The 13,998-nt window shown below is 60.6% G+C and overlaps 8 protein-coding genes and 1 non-coding gene across 9 annotated transcripts; 3 read left to right on the top strand and 6 right to left on the bottom strand.

The window, feature by feature from the left end:
- Nucleotides 1-172: 172 nt before the first annotated feature.
- On the top strand, nt 173-838 carry BDZ90DRAFT_232997 (hypothetical protein). Its single transcript, XM_025506471.1, has 2 exons — nt 173-352; nt 429-838. Exons 1-2 carry the CDS (start codon nt 213-215, stop codon nt 757-759), a joined length of 471 nt encoding a protein of 156 aa, XP_025361516.1. The 5' UTR covers nt 173-212; the 3' UTR covers nt 760-838.
- A 957-nt stretch (nt 839-1,795) lies between these two features.
- Nucleotides 1,796-1,878, bottom strand: BDZ90DRAFT_t33. Its single transcript has one exon. It is a non-coding gene; the product is annotated as a tRNA-Thr (tRNA).
- Nucleotides 1,879-2,869: 991 nt separating this feature from the next.
- On the bottom strand, nt 2,870-4,264 carry BDZ90DRAFT_261159 (hypothetical protein; the record flags this gene model as incomplete). The annotated part of the gene is made up of 4 exons (XM_025508346.1): nt 2,870-3,548; nt 3,627-3,769; nt 3,873-4,035; nt 4,110-4,264. 4 exons carry the CDS (start codon nt 4,262-4,264, stop codon nt 2,870-2,872), a joined length of 1,140 nt encoding a protein of 379 aa, XP_025361517.1.
- Nucleotides 4,265-4,408: 144 nt separating this feature from the next.
- Nucleotides 4,409-5,222, bottom strand: BDZ90DRAFT_194787 (hypothetical protein). The gene is made up of 2 exons (XM_025503907.1): nt 4,766-5,222; nt 4,409-4,691 (listed from the first exon to the last, which is right to left on the bottom strand). Exons 1-2 carry the CDS (start codon nt 5,059-5,061, stop codon nt 4,553-4,555), a joined length of 435 nt encoding a protein of 144 aa, XP_025361518.1. The 5' UTR covers nt 5,062-5,222; the 3' UTR covers nt 4,409-4,552.
- Nucleotides 5,223-6,457: 1,235 nt separating this feature from the next.
- Nucleotides 6,458-6,872, top strand: BDZ90DRAFT_194771 (hypothetical protein). The gene is made up of 2 exons (XM_025503906.1): nt 6,458-6,523; nt 6,598-6,872. Exons 1-2 carry the CDS (start codon nt 6,500-6,502, stop codon nt 6,748-6,750), a joined length of 177 nt encoding a protein of 58 aa, XP_025361519.1. The 5' UTR covers nt 6,458-6,499; the 3' UTR covers nt 6,751-6,872.
- BDZ90DRAFT_194641 (hypothetical protein) lies at nt 6,759-8,128 on the bottom strand. The gene is made up of 4 exons (XM_025503905.1): nt 7,957-8,128; nt 7,731-7,884; nt 7,510-7,652; nt 6,759-7,429 (listed from the first exon to the last, which is right to left on the bottom strand). The coding sequence occupies exons 1-4, from the start codon at nt 7,995-7,997 to the stop codon at nt 7,015-7,017; spliced, it is 753 nt and encodes a 250-aa protein (XP_025361520.1). The 5' UTR covers nt 7,998-8,128; the 3' UTR covers nt 6,759-7,014.
- Nucleotides 8,129-9,414, bottom strand: BDZ90DRAFT_194621 (hypothetical protein). The gene is made up of 5 exons (XM_025503904.1): nt 9,149-9,414; nt 8,926-9,082; nt 8,699-8,841; nt 8,273-8,601; nt 8,129-8,180 (listed from the first exon to the last, which is right to left on the bottom strand). Exons 1-4 carry the CDS (start codon nt 9,304-9,306, stop codon nt 8,352-8,354), a joined length of 708 nt encoding a protein of 235 aa, XP_025361521.1. The 5' UTR covers nt 9,307-9,414; the 3' UTR covers nt 8,129-8,180; nt 8,273-8,351.
- Nucleotides 9,415-10,541: 1,127 nt separating this feature from the next.
- On the bottom strand, nt 10,542-11,693 carry BDZ90DRAFT_233004 (lipoyltransferase). Its single transcript, XM_025506472.1, has 2 exons — nt 11,194-11,693; nt 10,542-11,126 (listed from the first exon to the last, which is right to left on the bottom strand). Exons 1-2 carry the CDS (start codon nt 11,665-11,667, stop codon nt 10,653-10,655), a joined length of 948 nt encoding a protein of 315 aa, XP_025361522.1. The 5' UTR covers nt 11,668-11,693; the 3' UTR covers nt 10,542-10,652.
- A 150-nt stretch (nt 11,694-11,843) lies between these two features.
- On the top strand, nt 11,844-13,934 carry BDZ90DRAFT_261162 (hypothetical protein; the record flags this gene model as incomplete). The annotated part of the gene is made up of 2 exons (XM_025508347.1): nt 11,844-13,014; nt 13,087-13,934. 2 exons carry the CDS (start codon nt 11,844-11,846, stop codon nt 13,932-13,934), a joined length of 2,019 nt encoding a protein of 672 aa, XP_025361523.1.
- Between the last annotated feature and the right edge of the window lie 64 nt (nt 13,935-13,998).

Genomic DNA, 13,998 nt, shown 5'->3' on the forward strand with positions numbered 1-13,998 from the left:
AACCTGCGCGAGCGGTCCTTACGCCGGCAGAACGAATTGGCCAGAAGTGATCGGCCCTGAAAGCAGAGCAAAGCAACACATGACTCACCCTCATCCGGCCGCCCGCACTCGAACCACGAGCTGGCATACAAAGGGGAGGGGCTGGTGAGACTGCTTGCTTCTCGACCACCCACTCGTCAGAATAGGCCCGCCCTCCTTGAAGCCTTGCAAAGATGACACCCTACGAGATCTTGTTCAGGTTCATGGACAAAGATGGTCAAGACATCTCGCACTTGATCCGTCGACTCGACGACCCCAGCGAAGCTGATGTCAACGAGATGACTTTCGAAGAGTACCGCACGGTTTCTGAGAAGTGAGCCGCCAACGAGAAGCAGCACGCTTCCTGACGGTCACTAACCTCCGTACCTCGCCTGTTTCTGAGCGCACAGGATGATAGAGCGCAAGCGCACCGTGCGCGATATCCACCTCGGCTGGCCTTGGGAAGACGTTCTCGCCGCAGAGGAGGAAGACAAAGCGGCAAGTCGCAAGGCGTACAGGCTGCTCAGGGCCCGGGAGCTGGTGCGCTGGTGGAAGGTGGCTGAGGAAAAGGCTGAGGCCGATTTCTTGCCCGAAGCGACGACGAGTACGGAGCCTCGACAGCCTGTAAGCATCAGCGAAGGCTCGGAGGAGGCGTTCCGCAAGGCCAAGGCCGCTGTGGAGAACAGGAAACAGGCGGCCTTCGACGAGCTGAGGGAGGCGGAGGAGGCCATGGAGGAGTAACAGCAAGAAGCTAGTGATTCGTACAGAGGGCAAGCAGAAGGGACCTGGACTATGATGCGTGGCCATGTAGAATGACCAATCATGCTCAAATTCTCTTGCTTCATCTGATCGTATCCCCTTGACCGGCATCATGGCTAGCCTTTTCCCTGCTGGTGAGACCAGGTACTGTACATGTCCAGCACGACGCTCGTGCTTGTACCTGCAACAGAGGCTGAAGCTCGATCCGCAAGGGGGCCAGCGAGCCTTCAGTGAGAAGAGATACGTCGCGTACCGCGGGCTGGGCTTATCCTGAGACCATTGTGTCTCGTCACCTCATGGCGCAACATGGCGCTGCCCTTGAGCGAATCGTGCGAGCGTCGATCTCCGCTAAGAGAGTGCAAAAAGTTCTTATCGCCGCCAAGCACTGGCCGCTTTACGAGGGCGAGGCTTCATCTCAGACCAGCCTGCTCAAGTGCTCAGCGCTGAATGAGCCCATGACCATGTCACACAGCCGTGACCAACGAGGCTCGCGGGGCGCGGACCGGACAGAACCACGTGGCAGTCGCCCTAATCTAGATCGGCGCTAGCGGGTGAGACACGGGAGCGGAGCGTGAATCGGCAGGAAGAACTGAGGCCAGACTGAAGCCGCGCCCCGAGACAGGAATTATCATCAAGTCGGGAGCATTCTTCAGGACGTCACTGATGAAGTTGGTAATGCTTAACGCTTGAGAAGAAGCATCTCATCGTGTCGGGCGCTGTTGAAAACGGTTGATTCGGGCGCTTTTCGCGGAGTGGTGCCGGCTTGGGCAGGACGACGCCTCGTCGTCGTCGAGGCCCCCGTGATCGGCCGTAGCTGCGATGGCCCGACGTGGCAGGAGCTGTGAAGCTTCACAACTGTCTCAAGGGCACCCTCGTCAGCCCAGCGACCTCAGAGAAGTGCATGTGGAGTCATCGAGCGCGCGGCAGGGCTGAGGTGCAGCGAAGAACGACGCGCGCGTCAAACCCCGTCTACGGCAAAAGGGAAGCTCCTACAAGGCCTGTAGACCCCGTAGGACTCTGCTCGCTACCAGAATTGAACTAGTGACCTCGTCATCACGCTGTGCGTACTAGTGACGCGCTCTGCCGCTGAGCTAAGCGAGCTGGTGTTGTTATTGTGATGAGGAGTGCCGCAGTTTGCACCGGTATATGTACCCCTTGCGGTGTTGCATCACCAGATGACGACAGACCAGGTCTGAATCACCACGAATTTGCTCTGTGCGTCCTTCTCCAGCTGTCAGAATCAATTTGAGGTGCTCTACATCCCGTACGATCCGCTGAGCACCCGTCTGTCCGCCTGCGGTACTCAGTCCATTCCACCAGACTTCCTTCTCTCCTCCGGACAGATCAGCCAGCGGTCAGCGCAGAGGAGCCCCTCCTCGCATCATCACAGCCATCCCACGCTCCCGTCAGAGCCATGCCGACTCGCATCTCTGCCTCATCTAAGCGCTGGGCGTCGAAGCCGTAAGGGCATCATTTGCAACAAGTCCACCGCCTGGAGTGCCGTGCCTTCCTGATCAGTATCAGTATCAGTATCATCATACTGTCAAGTCCCGTACGAGCATCGCAGAACTGCTCATGGAGTCTCGAGTATCACCTCGTCCGGCGACCTGACCTTGCGACTCGTCCAACCTCTTGCGGCTCCCTTCACCCCTTCTACCTTTGACGCGTGCCTCGATGCAGCCGATCCTCAACCGACCACGATATCGCGCCAGTCACTCCCCTTGGAACGAGCGAGCCGTGCTTTGCTAGTCGAAGGCGAAGGCTGGCCATCCTCGCTGGCCGCACTCGTAGGTCATAGTCAGCTGACGAGCACGTCTTTGACGCTCAACCGTCGCTCTTCTGTATGGAGTGCGGCTCAGACGACGTGACATGCCACGCAGGAATATCGAGCAACAACCGAGGCAGAGTAGTGTGAGAGCCAACACGTCGAGCGCATCTCGATCAAAGGGAGTCCGCTGCTGCCAAACGCTCTCAGTGCCGCTACTGCTACGTCGATTATAGCCAGCAAGCTCAGATTAACTAACGAGGAGAAGATATAGTACAGCAGCCAGTTTCTATGGAAGGCGCCGCTATGTTTCGCTCGTTACCACTTTCAAATGGTAACGAGCCGGCCTCGCTGGCCCAGTTTCACGCTTCCCCAGTTGCTTATCCTTTGATGCCAAATCATAAGCTTGAGGCTGTTAGCGCTGAGTTTGTCGCCGTCACGTAGACGCAAAAGGTCCCCACCGTCCTCCAGATCCTCCTTTTTGATCTGCATCCTTCCACCCTGGGCCGCCTGCTGCGCCGACTCCTCCATACGCCTCGCGTTCCACGCCTTGCCCGCCGCGAACAGAGGCGGGCGAGGGCCTTCGCTCTTCCAGCCCAGCTTGTCGATCTCCTCTGCGGTCGTACCCCTCGGCCAGAAGTCCGAGTGGTCGATGGTGGCCGCCCATGCCCTCTCCCTCTTCTCCCGAAAAGAGAGATTGTCCGTATTGAACCGCTTGGACGGGGGAGGGAGGAGATTGTTGTTGGCGGCGGGGAGGGTCGAGGGACCACCGGACGATGCACCGGCCGAGGAGGAGGAGGAGGAGGCGGGAGGGAGGCGACGGGAGGAGGCGCCGGCCGATGACGAGGAGGCGGGAGTGAGGCGACGGGAGGAGGAGGAGGAGGAGGAGGAGGAGGAGGAGGAGGAGGCGGAGGCGCCGGCCGCAACACGAGGGAACAGGTCGTCAAAGGGCGCGTCGTTGATGCGCGCTGCCAGGTTGTTGATGGCAGCCTGGCTCGCCTTCAACCTGTAGGCGGACGATCAACGGGTTGATGAGTGTCAGCGGACGACATGATGAGAGGTAGCGCCACGTCGGTCTACTGACGTCCTGTCCGTCTCCTTCTTGCGGTTCCTCCGCTCCTCGAGGCCCTCCTCCTCGCGGTAGCGGACCTTGCGGGCGTCCGCGTGTGCCCGCTTGATCTCGTCTTTCGTTGCTCCCTCCGGGACAACGACGCTGGCTCGATGGGTCTAGCGATGATGAGAGGTGATGAGGGGCTGGGGTGGGGGTGGGGGACCGTTGCGAGTCAGCGAGTGTGCTAGCTAGAGTTCTGGCTGGGGTACGGGTGCTCACCGCCACCTCCTCCTCCGTCTCCTGCCTCATTGCAGGCGCCACACTCCCATCACGAGAATCGGCCGAGATGAACTTGCTCTCGTAGTCGATGAGGAGCTTGCGCGCGGCCGCCTCCCGACCCTTTTTGATCTTGGCCCCTAGCGCGTACTTGCGCTGCGTCATTCTGTCGGTGGGGATCGCCGCAAGGTCAGTCAGCCAAGAAGGAGCGGTGAACGAGGCGTCCGGAACGAAACTTACTTCTTCCACCACTTGTCCCATTTCTCGGTGTTCATGGCCATGACGACATCCTCCGTCTCGTCTCCAGGCAGCCACATGAGACGAGAAAAGTCGCGCCCCTCGATTTTGAGCTCGAAAAGCTGCGCATAGTTGCGCTGCTGGGGAGCGGAGACCATTTTCGGTGAGGAAGTGAGGATTTTCAGTGAGGGAGAGTAGTGGTAGGAAGGGCGAAAGAAAGAGGATTCAGGATGGTGGTAGTCGAGCACGTCTCGAAGCCAGGCCTGAGGCAGCTGAGCATCGTCTGGTGGTTCGTGCGGACTTGTGGTTTGGTGCACTGCCGCTATCGGAGCTCCACCTCGATGAGCTTGACGAGTGCGAGAGGAAAGGGCCGGTGACGATCCGTCTCGTGACCGTCACTTGCCTGGAGAGAGAGTCAACCGACGGTGACGAATTGGCTCTGGCTCCTATTCGGTGCACGTTGATGTCTCCGCCAAAAGGAAGCTCTGCTCGTACTGGAGCAGCTGCTTGCGGGCCTCCTGTTGGTTGACCTCCTTTCCCCCCTTCTTGATCCTGGTATAGATGGTGGTCCTTCGCTGGGCCATCCTGCGAATGGAGTGGAAAGGTCAGCAAGCTGGACGGTCATGAGCAGCGGCTTCGCCATGCGCAACGAGGCTCACCTCTTGTACCACTGCCCCCATTTCTCGTCGGTCATTGCCATTACGAACTCCTCTGAGAAGTCGCCGGGAAGGTGCATGAGCCGCGAGAAGTCGCGGCCCTCGCGAATCAGCTCGAATTGCTTGCGGTAGTTTCGAGTCTGAGGTGCGTTCATGATTTTAATCGGTGTGAGTGGTATGGGAAGGAAGAGGAAAGACGACTGCAGTTGGTCGTCAAGCACGCCTGCCAGCCAGCACCGAGGCAGCCTCACGTCGTCTGGTCGTTGGTGCGGGCTTGCGGGTTGGTGCACTGTCGCCATCGAAGCTCCACCTCAATGGGCTTGACGAGTGAGAGAGGAAAGGGCCGGTGGCGATTCAACTCGTGACCCTCACTTGCCTGAAGAGAGCCAACCGACGGTGACGAGTTGGCTCTGGCTCCTATTCGGTGCACGTTGATGTGTACGGACGACTAGAGTCGATTGGGTTGACGACTTCATCCACTGGAGTGCACGCGTGCTGAGTCGGCGTAGCAGGCTTCGCGGGATGAGAGCGACGCAAGATGGATTGTGCCGTTGCCTACCCGTGGGCAAAGGTGCTGGTGCAAGACTCCGCGATGGAGGTAGAGCCCAGGATGGCGTTGCCGTTATCGGTGACGAGGATGCCTAGTAGACCTGTTTGAAGCCTTGGTCCGGCCAAGGGGACATGCGAGGGGCGCTGCCGCCTCGCGAGCGTCAATGCTCGTGACGTCGTGTGTCGCTGAACTCTTGCTGTCGCTGCCGTAGACACATTCGTGAGGAGCCTGAGTGACTATGATGGAGGCTGATGAGCAAGATGACGACGGCATTGACTGCTGAGCCCGAGCTGAGGTGGCTTAAGTGGTGACTGCCGACTGAGGGCGCTGATGACTGAGTAGAAGAGCCGCTTCCGCAGCGTCTGCTGGCCGTGATGGATGCGACGGTGCTCGTGCTAGTGAAGCCATGGTGGCTAGGATTGAAGGGTAGAGAGAGAGGATGAGGATGAAGGCGACCAGAGTCGGTCTGGTCCAGTTGGACGGACTGAGCCGCCGCTGCCACGTGGGCGACGCGACGCGCTGGTTGAACGAGAGCCGGGCGGTATGACGGTGAGGGGGTACGAGGCTACTTGGTAGCAGAGCTTGCGGGGGATGCGAAGCGCATGGTGAACGTAGGGGCAGGAGATGATTGAGAGTCGTGTCGAGAGTGCCGAGGAGTGATAGCAGGGGTAGAGAGTGGAGATGGAGAGAGATGGAGTGATGGAAAGGAAGTGAAGATGCTCAGCGGCCGCTGGTCGCGATTTGGTCGCGCGTGTCGCCTTTGCCCTGGCGACTGGCCGCGAGCATCGGAGCCCTCCAATGTCATCAACCGCACGGCCGTGCCTGACTGCGCGGAGCGCTCGCCGATGCACCTCGTCACGGAAGAATCTTCAGTCCACGCGCAGATGGATCACAGCGGGGCGAATTCAAGTGATGTTGCCGGCGTCACCATCATGGCCGTGCTCGCGGAGAGGCCAGACGCATCGACTGCACCTCGAAGCGTGCGACCACGGTGGCGGCCAGCCTATAATGAAAGTCAACAAGAGCCAGGAAGCCGGCTCTGGATCGAGTCGAACCTCACCCTGCCTCGATGCACGTCGTTCATCGTCTTACCTCCCCCCTTCCTCCCTGCCTCCGACTGACGTGCATCGATCCGGCCAATCCTCGATTGATGACGAGTTTGCGCCAATTCAGCTACTCGGAGTGGGATGAAGGAGTCGCGCTCTGCTATTGTGAGGCCCGCTCACCACCCTTGCTGGCCACACGTGCGCGTACGACATAGCTGGCTGACGAGTGCGACAAGCAGACAAATCATCCTTACGGCGCTACCGCTACCGCTCCTCCGCCACCGCTCCTCCGCTACCGTAGCTGCGGCTCGAAGGCAGAAGACGCAACACGCACACACACACACACACACACACACACACACACACATAGAGAGAGGCATGTTGAGGACTGAGGTTGAGGACGGGTAGTTCTCGCAGTCACCACGTCGAGCTCAGGGAGTCCGCTACTGTCACACGCTTCCACTAGTATGCTGCTGCTACGAGCAAGCGTTGACCGGCGTAGAGGAAGAGGAGGATATCGATATCTTATTACTACAGCGGCCAAGTTCTATGGAAGGCGCCGTTATGCTTAACTCGTCTCATTACCATACATAAGATGGTAATGTGCCGGCCTACTTTCACGCTTCCCCATTGTACGTTGGCACTTCGATGCCGTACTATATGCTGGGGGATGTTAGCGTGCAGAGATACTGTAGGGTCGGCGCGACGAGTCCATCGTCCCCGTCGCCCAGCACCACCTGCCCCTCCCTGGCCGCCCTGGCCGCCCTGCGCCTGATGTTGAACCCCTCAGCGGGGTCTACACGCGGCGGACGAGGAGCGTCTGGGTCCCAGCGCAGCCGCTCCACCTCCTCCACCGTGGTGCCCACAGGCCAGAAGGCCGCCTCCGCCATCGCCTCCGCCATCGCCACTGCCCTCGTCTCCCTGCGCCTCGCCTGCTTCCTGAGCCTCTTCCTCATCCGCTTAGAGGGAGGGGGAAGAATGTTGTCGGCGGTGAGAGGGAAGAGCTCGTCCAGCGGGGTGTTGCGGTAACGGGCTTTGAGGGAGGCGACGTCTCCACGGTTCTCCCTCTGCCTGTGTGCGGGCGAAGAAGCAGGATAGTATGATGAGTGTCAGCAGACGATGCGTCATGTGTGCTTTCTCTGATTACTCACACCTTGTTGACAAGGCGCTGATGGGTCCGGCGGGCAGCGGCGTTCGGTGCGCTGTCGTAGCGCTTCTCTCGCGCCTCCCGCTGTAGAAGCCGGATCTCCTCGGCGCTTGCCCCCTCGCTGGGCCTGATCGAAGCGCGACGTGCCTAAGAGGCGAAGAGGGGAGCGGGTCAGTGGGTCGTTCAGCCAGCTACTTGCAGTCTTTGCCAGAATGGGCCACTCACCCTGATCTCCTCCGGCGTCTCCTTGGGCAGTGGAGGCATCACCGCACCACCCCGAGCGACGAAGAGCAGACGATGCACCTCGAGATCGATGAGGCGGTCGACCGCTTTGCCCTGGTCGACAACGCAGCCCATGTCGTACCTCCGCTGCGCCATCCTGCGCAAGGTCAGCGTGCGCGAAAGGTCAGCATGCCGAGCAGCGAGTCAAACGTGCGGGGGGAGCACCTACTTCTTCCACCAGGTCTGCCAATCCTCGTCATTTAAGCCCATCACCTTCTCCTTACTCTCGTCGTCGTGGCGTCGCAGGAGGCGTGAGTAGTCGCGGCCCTTGCGATGGAAAATTGAAGTGCGGCTCGTACGAGCGCAGAGCAGGGGCGTTCATGTCGCGAAAGTTGGCGTTCATGGTGAGAGCAGAGAGTGAGGTGGACCGAGGAGGAAGAAGGTAGTGGTGGACTGAGAAGAAGACAGCGATCCATCAGCAGGGACGACTTCAAGCCAGCACAGAGGCAAATTCGTCTCGGTCTCTGCCAGAATGGGTCACTCACCTTGACCTCCTCCGGCGTCTCCTCCGGCAGTGGGGGCATGACTGCGCCACCGCGAGCGACGAAGAGCAGACGATGCCTCTCAAGATTGATGAGGCACTCGACCGCTTTGCCCTTGTCGACCACGCAGCCCATGTCGTTGTCCCTCGCCTCCCTCTCCCGTGCCTGCGCGCGCTTGGGATGCTTCGTCTTGCGGCGCTTCGAGGGGGGATGTGCATGGATGCGGGGAGTGGGGGCGGGGTACCTTGTCGAGGAGGGGAAAGAAGTGGCCGTATGGAGTTGCCCTGATGCGAGCAATGGCCCGCTTGCGGTCAGGCTCAGTCTTCTTGTACCTGTCAGCGCACGAGAAGCAAGCGGACGAAGGGCAGGATGGTGAGTGTCAACAGGCGACTAGAGCCACGTACGCCAGCGTCGTGTCTGGATACTGACGTTCGATCGATCTTGCGCTCGTAGTCACTTCGCTTTGCCCCATTGGGATTAGCATTGTAGCGCACTTCTCGCGCCCTTTTCTGGTACCTCTTGATCTCGGTGGCACTGGCGCCGGGCCTCAACTTGACCGACACGCGACGAGCCTTACGGTGACGAGAGGGCGAGAAGAAGGGTGATGTGAGTCAGCCTGGCTGTATCCCACAGAACGACTTTGATTGGTTGCTCACCGCCGCCTGCTCCGGCGTCTCCTTCGAGGTCAGAGGGGGCCGCACGGCGCCGTCACGACCATTGTAGAGAAGCCGGTCATTCTCATTGCGGCAGACCACTGCGACCGCCTCATCCTTGTCGATGGATTGACCAGCTTGAAACTTTCGCTGGTCCATCCTGTTAAGGGAATCGGAGGATCAGCAAGCCAGGAACAGCGGCTTAGGCGCTCACAGCAATACTCACTTATTCCACCACCTCCCCCATTCGACCTCACTCATTGCCATGACTTTGGCCTCCGACTCATCGTCGTGGCGTCGCAGCATGAGTGAGTAGTCTCTGCCATCGCGTGTCAAGGAAGAGCAGGCTTGGTAGTCGCGACGAGCTGGAGCTCTGGCACTCATGCTGGCTTCGAGTGTTGGTGAGACTGAAAGGAAGAAGAGTCAAGCTGGTCGTCAAGCCACGTCTTGCAGCCAGCACTGAAGCCCTCAGTTTCGTCTCGTCTGGCAGGCCTTGACGGAAATGTATCGTCAGAAGGCCAGATGATCGCTCGAAGGTGGTACGAAAAGACCGTGCCGAGTGCCTGTATGTCGAGGTCGTGGACTGACAGTCATGGCCGACTAGAGGCAGCAATGACTTGGCGAGTGGGACCGTTTGCGACTTGCATGTAGCCAGGTAAGGGGACGCGCAGGCTTGACGTGGTAGCATTGAGCGAGATTGCCTGGCACTAGAAGTATGATCGCAACGTGGGCCCAGCAGCGTGGGGTGCTGAGGGGTGCGAGCTGCCACTTGATGAGCTTAGCCGTGATGCGTGACGAGGTGCCGAGGAGCGTGCAACAAGTTTGAAGGGAAGAGGATCGAGGAGGCGAAGGTGGTGACGAGGATGCACGCGCCGGCTGGCACACACGCGAGAAGCTTGATGCACTGGTGGTGAGGCGCTGAGCGAAGCTAGCTTGACGGTATTGGCTCCTCGGACGGAGAGGCGAGGCGATCAGGGAGGGCGACGCCACCGTGACCTTGATGAATCGCAAAGCCTCGAGTGTCTTGCTCTTGAGCGAGCCGTGACGGCGGAGAGTCTTGCGGGCCAGCACCATGGCTTGACGTGGAGCTGGAGCTGAGGACGTGTGTGCGCGCGTGAGGAGAGGTCCGAAGGATGACCGGCTTGAGGAGGCGTTGATGGCAGGGTGATGACGAGGCAGGACAGCCGACGAGGTGGTGTGCGACGTCTGTGAGATGAATCGAGGAGGAGAGGGCGGAGCGAGGCAGTGCTGAGTCGGTGATGGTACAGGAGGAGCGAGCGAGTTGAGGGGTAGGGGAGGGTGATGAGGAGAGGAAGTGGGGCACGAGGAGATGGGAGTGATGGTTAGGAGGGCAAGAACCTCGACGACTGGCTCGTCGAACTTGATCTCGCTGTCAGCACGCGCCCAGCGAGATTGGGCCTCAGCCGCTGTGGCTCTGCACCGCGTTTGCTCTGACGAGCGTCCGCGAGGATCGAGGGCTGACGGACATCCGCCTTCGGCGCACTCAGCATCCGCCAGCCGCCGCGAGCAGGAGGGCCTCAAGCTCTCTTGGCTGAGCATCGGCGCAAAGACTTGATCCGTCCGCCGCGCCTACAACGTCAGGCCACTAGCACGCGGCGGCAGACAGGCTCTCATTGAGCTCCACTCCTGGTTTCCGGCCTCGCTGCTGCCATATCCTCGTCGACGCAGCATGCATCCGGATATCATTGCCCTTGGCCCCCGCACCTTGGTTACGGCTCCGTCGGCACAGTCACCTCTTCTCCCTTGACCCAGACCCTGCTCAATACCCCTCGTTCGTCTCCCTCGTACCTGAGCAGCTCCTCGCCTGCCTCTACCATCTCCCTTCCCAGCGCCTGCCCCAGCGCCTGAACAGCTTTCGGCATGACCTCCTTCACGCTCACCTCCCGCGCATCCTTCCCCTCGTCCTCCAACTGCTCCTCAATACTAGTCATGCCGCGCCCCTTGATGCCGCACGCCACGATCCGCCGGAACCAGGGCGCCACCTCGCGAGTGACGTTGAGGCCGAATCCATGCGTGGTGATGCGATGCCGTACTTGCACGCCAATGCTGCATATCTTGAGGTAGGGGGTCGACCAGACGCCAGTGTTGTTCTCGGGTGGCTCGACGAGAGGTAGCTGGTAGTGAGATGTGAGAATGGAGCGAATCGCCGTTTGCAGGGCCTCAATGTAGCAGCGGCTGGAGAGCTGCGGGTGGCGAGGGGGAGACAGGGTCAGACTGGAGCTAGACGAAGGCTGCCACAGCGCTGCTCACCCCCATCGAACCCAGATTCACAATCGGGTACCCAATCAGCTGTCCCGGACCATGATATGTGATCAACCCACCCCTCTGCGTCAAATGATAGTCTGCCCCTATGCTCGCGAATCGCTCCCTGACCTGCTCCTCGCTGAGCTCCCCTCCCCCGACAGTGGGCGGCGCATCGGCATCATTCTCGCTGCGGTGCCCGCGTCTGCCTTCGGTGTAGACGGGCTTGTGCTCGAGGAGCAGGAGAACTTCGGGCTGGCCGCGCAGCGAGTAGAGACGCTCCTGCAATGCCAGGCCAAGTGCGTAGGGGACATGGTGCGGGATGAGTGAATAGTGGATGGGGGGCAGCGATGATGGATCGGGGCGCTTGCTGGCCGAGCCGCACGCAGTTGATGCCCAGCGCCGGCTCACCGAGCGCGATGCTGACGTTGAGGCTTGCCACCAGGGCTGAGCCTTCAAAGGAGCTCGTAGTGACGCTGCCATGTCGCGAAGTAGTGGGACTGTGCGGGACAGCCTGATTGGCAATAGCGCCAATGCTGGCCTGACTCGAGGGCGGAGAGAGCCACGCGACAGAGGCGTAGTCGTCGTCCCTTGTCGGCTCACCAAATTTCTTGTTCCCGTCCTCGCGTCTCATCTCTCCCTCTCATCATCGTGCGGTCATGTCAGCGCCATACAACTGGGCTGCGGGCGATGGCGACCAAGGCGACAACGCCGGCTCATCGTCCTCGACACCCCGCTCGTCAGCTTGGGTCATCGATACTGCCCCTACCCCCTCGCGCGGTGGACAAAAGACAAAGAGGAGACGCCACGATGCCACGTCTTCGCCTGAGCTGGAGCAAAACGCCTCCTTCACATTCGATCTTCAAGGCGACGAGCAGGTAGCTCCGCCCAGCAAGGAACCGTCACCACCACCGGCACCATCGAACCTGCTCCTCCCCGAGCACGTTGAGCTCGCCCGCCACAACGCAGACGATCCACCAGACGATGCGCCATCCCCATCCTCATCAGCCGACGGAGCTTTAGGCGACTTCACACAGATCGATGGCGCCGATCCGCACTCCACCCGCTACTACGACGTCGCCGCTGCCGAGTCGCGCCAATCTCTCAAAGAGTGCGAAGTCTGCGGAGAGCGCGGGCATACCAAACGCAACTGCTCCCACCTCCTTTGCGCAAGCTGCGGTGCAACCGATGAGCACACGACGCGGGACTGCCCAGTCGGGGTGTCCTGCTTTCGATGCGGGATGAAGGGCCATCGACGCAACGAATGCACGGCTGATGTGAGACGGATGCCATCAAGATGCAGGCGCTGCGGTGCCTCCAATCACATGGAGGAGAGCTGCCCAACGCTCTGGAGGATATACAGTTATGTGGATGAGGAGGTGTGGGAGGCATATCGCGAGGGCAAGGCTGCTGCTGCGGGCACTTCATCGCGCGAGCACGACTGGGACCCGGCGCAACGCTGGTGCTACAACTGCGCGGCTCGAGGAGCTCATTGGGGAGATGATTGCCCGCAGCCTCGCCGCTCGCGTCATGGCGAGCCTAGCGCGTTCAGCGAGTACGTCTCACGCATGGGACCATTTGCGCACAGGCTGGCCCCACCTCCGCCATCTCACGCTCATCCAGGTGCAGACATGTACGACGTCAGCGTGGGCCCGACTGCCTCGATGCACTTCCTCGGCGGCAGGGCAGGCGGCAACAATGCCTCACTCGAGGAGGAGGTGGACCGTCTCTTCGCACGAGCCCCAGGCGCCTCACGCAGGCAGATGGAGCGCGAGAGGGCGAGAGAGAGGGAGCAGCAGCGCAGGGGAGCTACCGCCACATCGTCTTCGTGTGAGTGGACGAGGGGCGCTGCGGATTTGACAGGGTAGACTGGGACTGACCACTCCACCCCCGCATAGACAGCACACCCCAGCACACGTACTTCAACGAAGACAGCGAAGAAGACCTCGAAGAACGGGCTTTCAACCGCGCACGCAGACGACGCCGCGAGCAAGAAGAGCAAGAAGCAGAAGAGCAAAGGCGCAACAGACAGCGCGAACGGCGTCGCAGGGAAGAGCAAGAAGAGCGCCGCGCACCAGGGTACTGGGCTCGCAGAGCGTTTGAGTGACGCCCCGGCGCCGGTAGGGATGGACGATTACATCGAGATCAGCAGCGATGATGACAGCGAAGACGAGCGGCACAACGGAGCTCGCGCGAACGGCAAGGCGAGGGGCAAGAAGCGCTCCCGCGAGGTCGACGATGCTCCTCCACCGCCGAAGCAAAAGAACAAGAAAAAGGCGCGACTAAGCCAAGAGGGCACGCACGATGATCCCCCTCTCGCTGCTGCACCGTCGAAGAAGCAGAAGAAGGCGGCGAGGAAGGCTGCGCGAGAAGCTGCGCAACAAGACCCCGCGATGACGATGAATGGATACAGATTCTCCTCAACGTCAAAACGGGGAGGTAAAAAGGCCAAAGAGAACAAGCTACGCGCCGTTGATGCCGAGAAGCGGGCGAATGCTCCGCCTAATAGCGAGTCGGGTTCTGCTCCTGCCTCAGCGAATGCGGCCAAGAGGCAGGCCAAGAAGGCGAAACAGCGAGCCCAGCGGGAGAAGCAGAACCAGCAGCAGCAGCAGGGGCAGGGGCAGGGGCAGGGTAGCGCTGCAGCTCCACCTCCCCAGAATCGGGCCGCTCGGCGCAAGGCACTCTATGGCGCTGCTAATGGTGCGACGGGAAGAGGGAATCAACCCATGTTCCGCGGCGGGTATGATTGACGCGCGGTGGGGAGCACGAGCGCGAGTGGCGGGCATGCATCACGACGAGCATCAGCAGCAGAGC

The sequence above is a fragment of the Jaminaea rosea genome, assembly GCF_003144245.1.
Source record: "Jaminaea rosea strain MCA 5214 unplaced genomic scaffold BDZ90scaffold_9, whole genome shotgun sequence".
Taxonomy (NCBI): Eukaryota; Fungi; Basidiomycota; class Exobasidiomycetes; order Microstromatales; genus Jaminaea; species Jaminaea rosea.

Excerpts from the sequence above, each read along its gene's own strand:
- BDZ90DRAFT_233004 (XM_025506472.1), bottom strand. The coding sequence starts at position 11,667 with ATGGCAGCGTCACTACGAGCTCCTTTGAAGGCTCAGCCCTGGTGGCAA. Across the intron at positions 11,127-11,193 it reads TGAATCTGGGTTCGATGGGG|CTCTCCAGCCGCTGCTACAT; the intron begins GTGAGCAGCGCT and ends CGCCACCCGCAG.
- BDZ90DRAFT_194641 (XM_025503905.1), bottom strand. The coding sequence starts at position 7,997 with ATGGGCTTAAATGACGAGGATTGGCAGACCTGGTGGAAGAA. Across the intron at positions 7,885-7,956 it reads TGGCAGACCTGGTGGAAGAA|GATGGCGCAGCGGAGGTACG; the intron begins GTAGGTGCTCCC and ends GACCTTGCGCAG. Across the intron at positions 7,430-7,509 it reads CAGCGCCTTGTCAACAAGGT|GCAGAGGGAGAACCGTGGAG; the intron begins GTGAGTAATCAG and ends GCCCGCACACAG.
- BDZ90DRAFT_194787 (XM_025503907.1), bottom strand. The coding sequence starts at position 5,061 with ATGGCGACAGTGCACCAACCCGCAAGCCCGCACCAACGACCAGACGAC. Across the intron at positions 4,692-4,765 it reads TGGGGGCAGTGGTACAAGAG|GATGGCCCAGCGAAGGACCA; the intron begins GTGAGCCTCGTT and ends CTCCATTCGCAG.
- BDZ90DRAFT_194771 (XM_025503906.1), top strand. The coding sequence starts at position 6,500 with ATGAAGGAGTCGCGCTCTGCTATT. Across the intron at positions 6,524-6,597 it reads AGGAGTCGCGCTCTGCTATT|ACAAATCATCCTTACGGCGC; the intron begins GTGAGGCCCGCT and ends TGCGACAAGCAG.
- BDZ90DRAFT_232997 (XM_025506471.1), top strand. The coding sequence starts at position 213 with ATGACACCCTACGAGATCTTGTTCAGGTTCATGGACAAAGATGGTCAA. Across the intron at positions 353-428 it reads TACCGCACGGTTTCTGAGAA|GATGATAGAGCGCAAGCGCA; the intron begins GTGAGCCGCCAA and ends CTGAGCGCACAG.
- BDZ90DRAFT_194621 (XM_025503904.1), bottom strand. The coding sequence starts at position 9,306 with ATGAGTGCCAGAGCTCCAGCTCGTCGCGACTACCAAGCCTGCTCTTCC. Across the intron at positions 9,083-9,148 it reads TGGGGGAGGTGGTGGAATAA|GATGGACCAGCGAAAGTTTC; the intron begins GTGAGTATTGCT and ends TTCCCTTAACAG. Across the intron at positions 8,842-8,925 it reads AGACGCCGGAGCAGGCGGCG|GCTCGTCGCGTGTCGGTCAA; the intron begins GTGAGCAACCAA and ends CGTCACCGTAAG.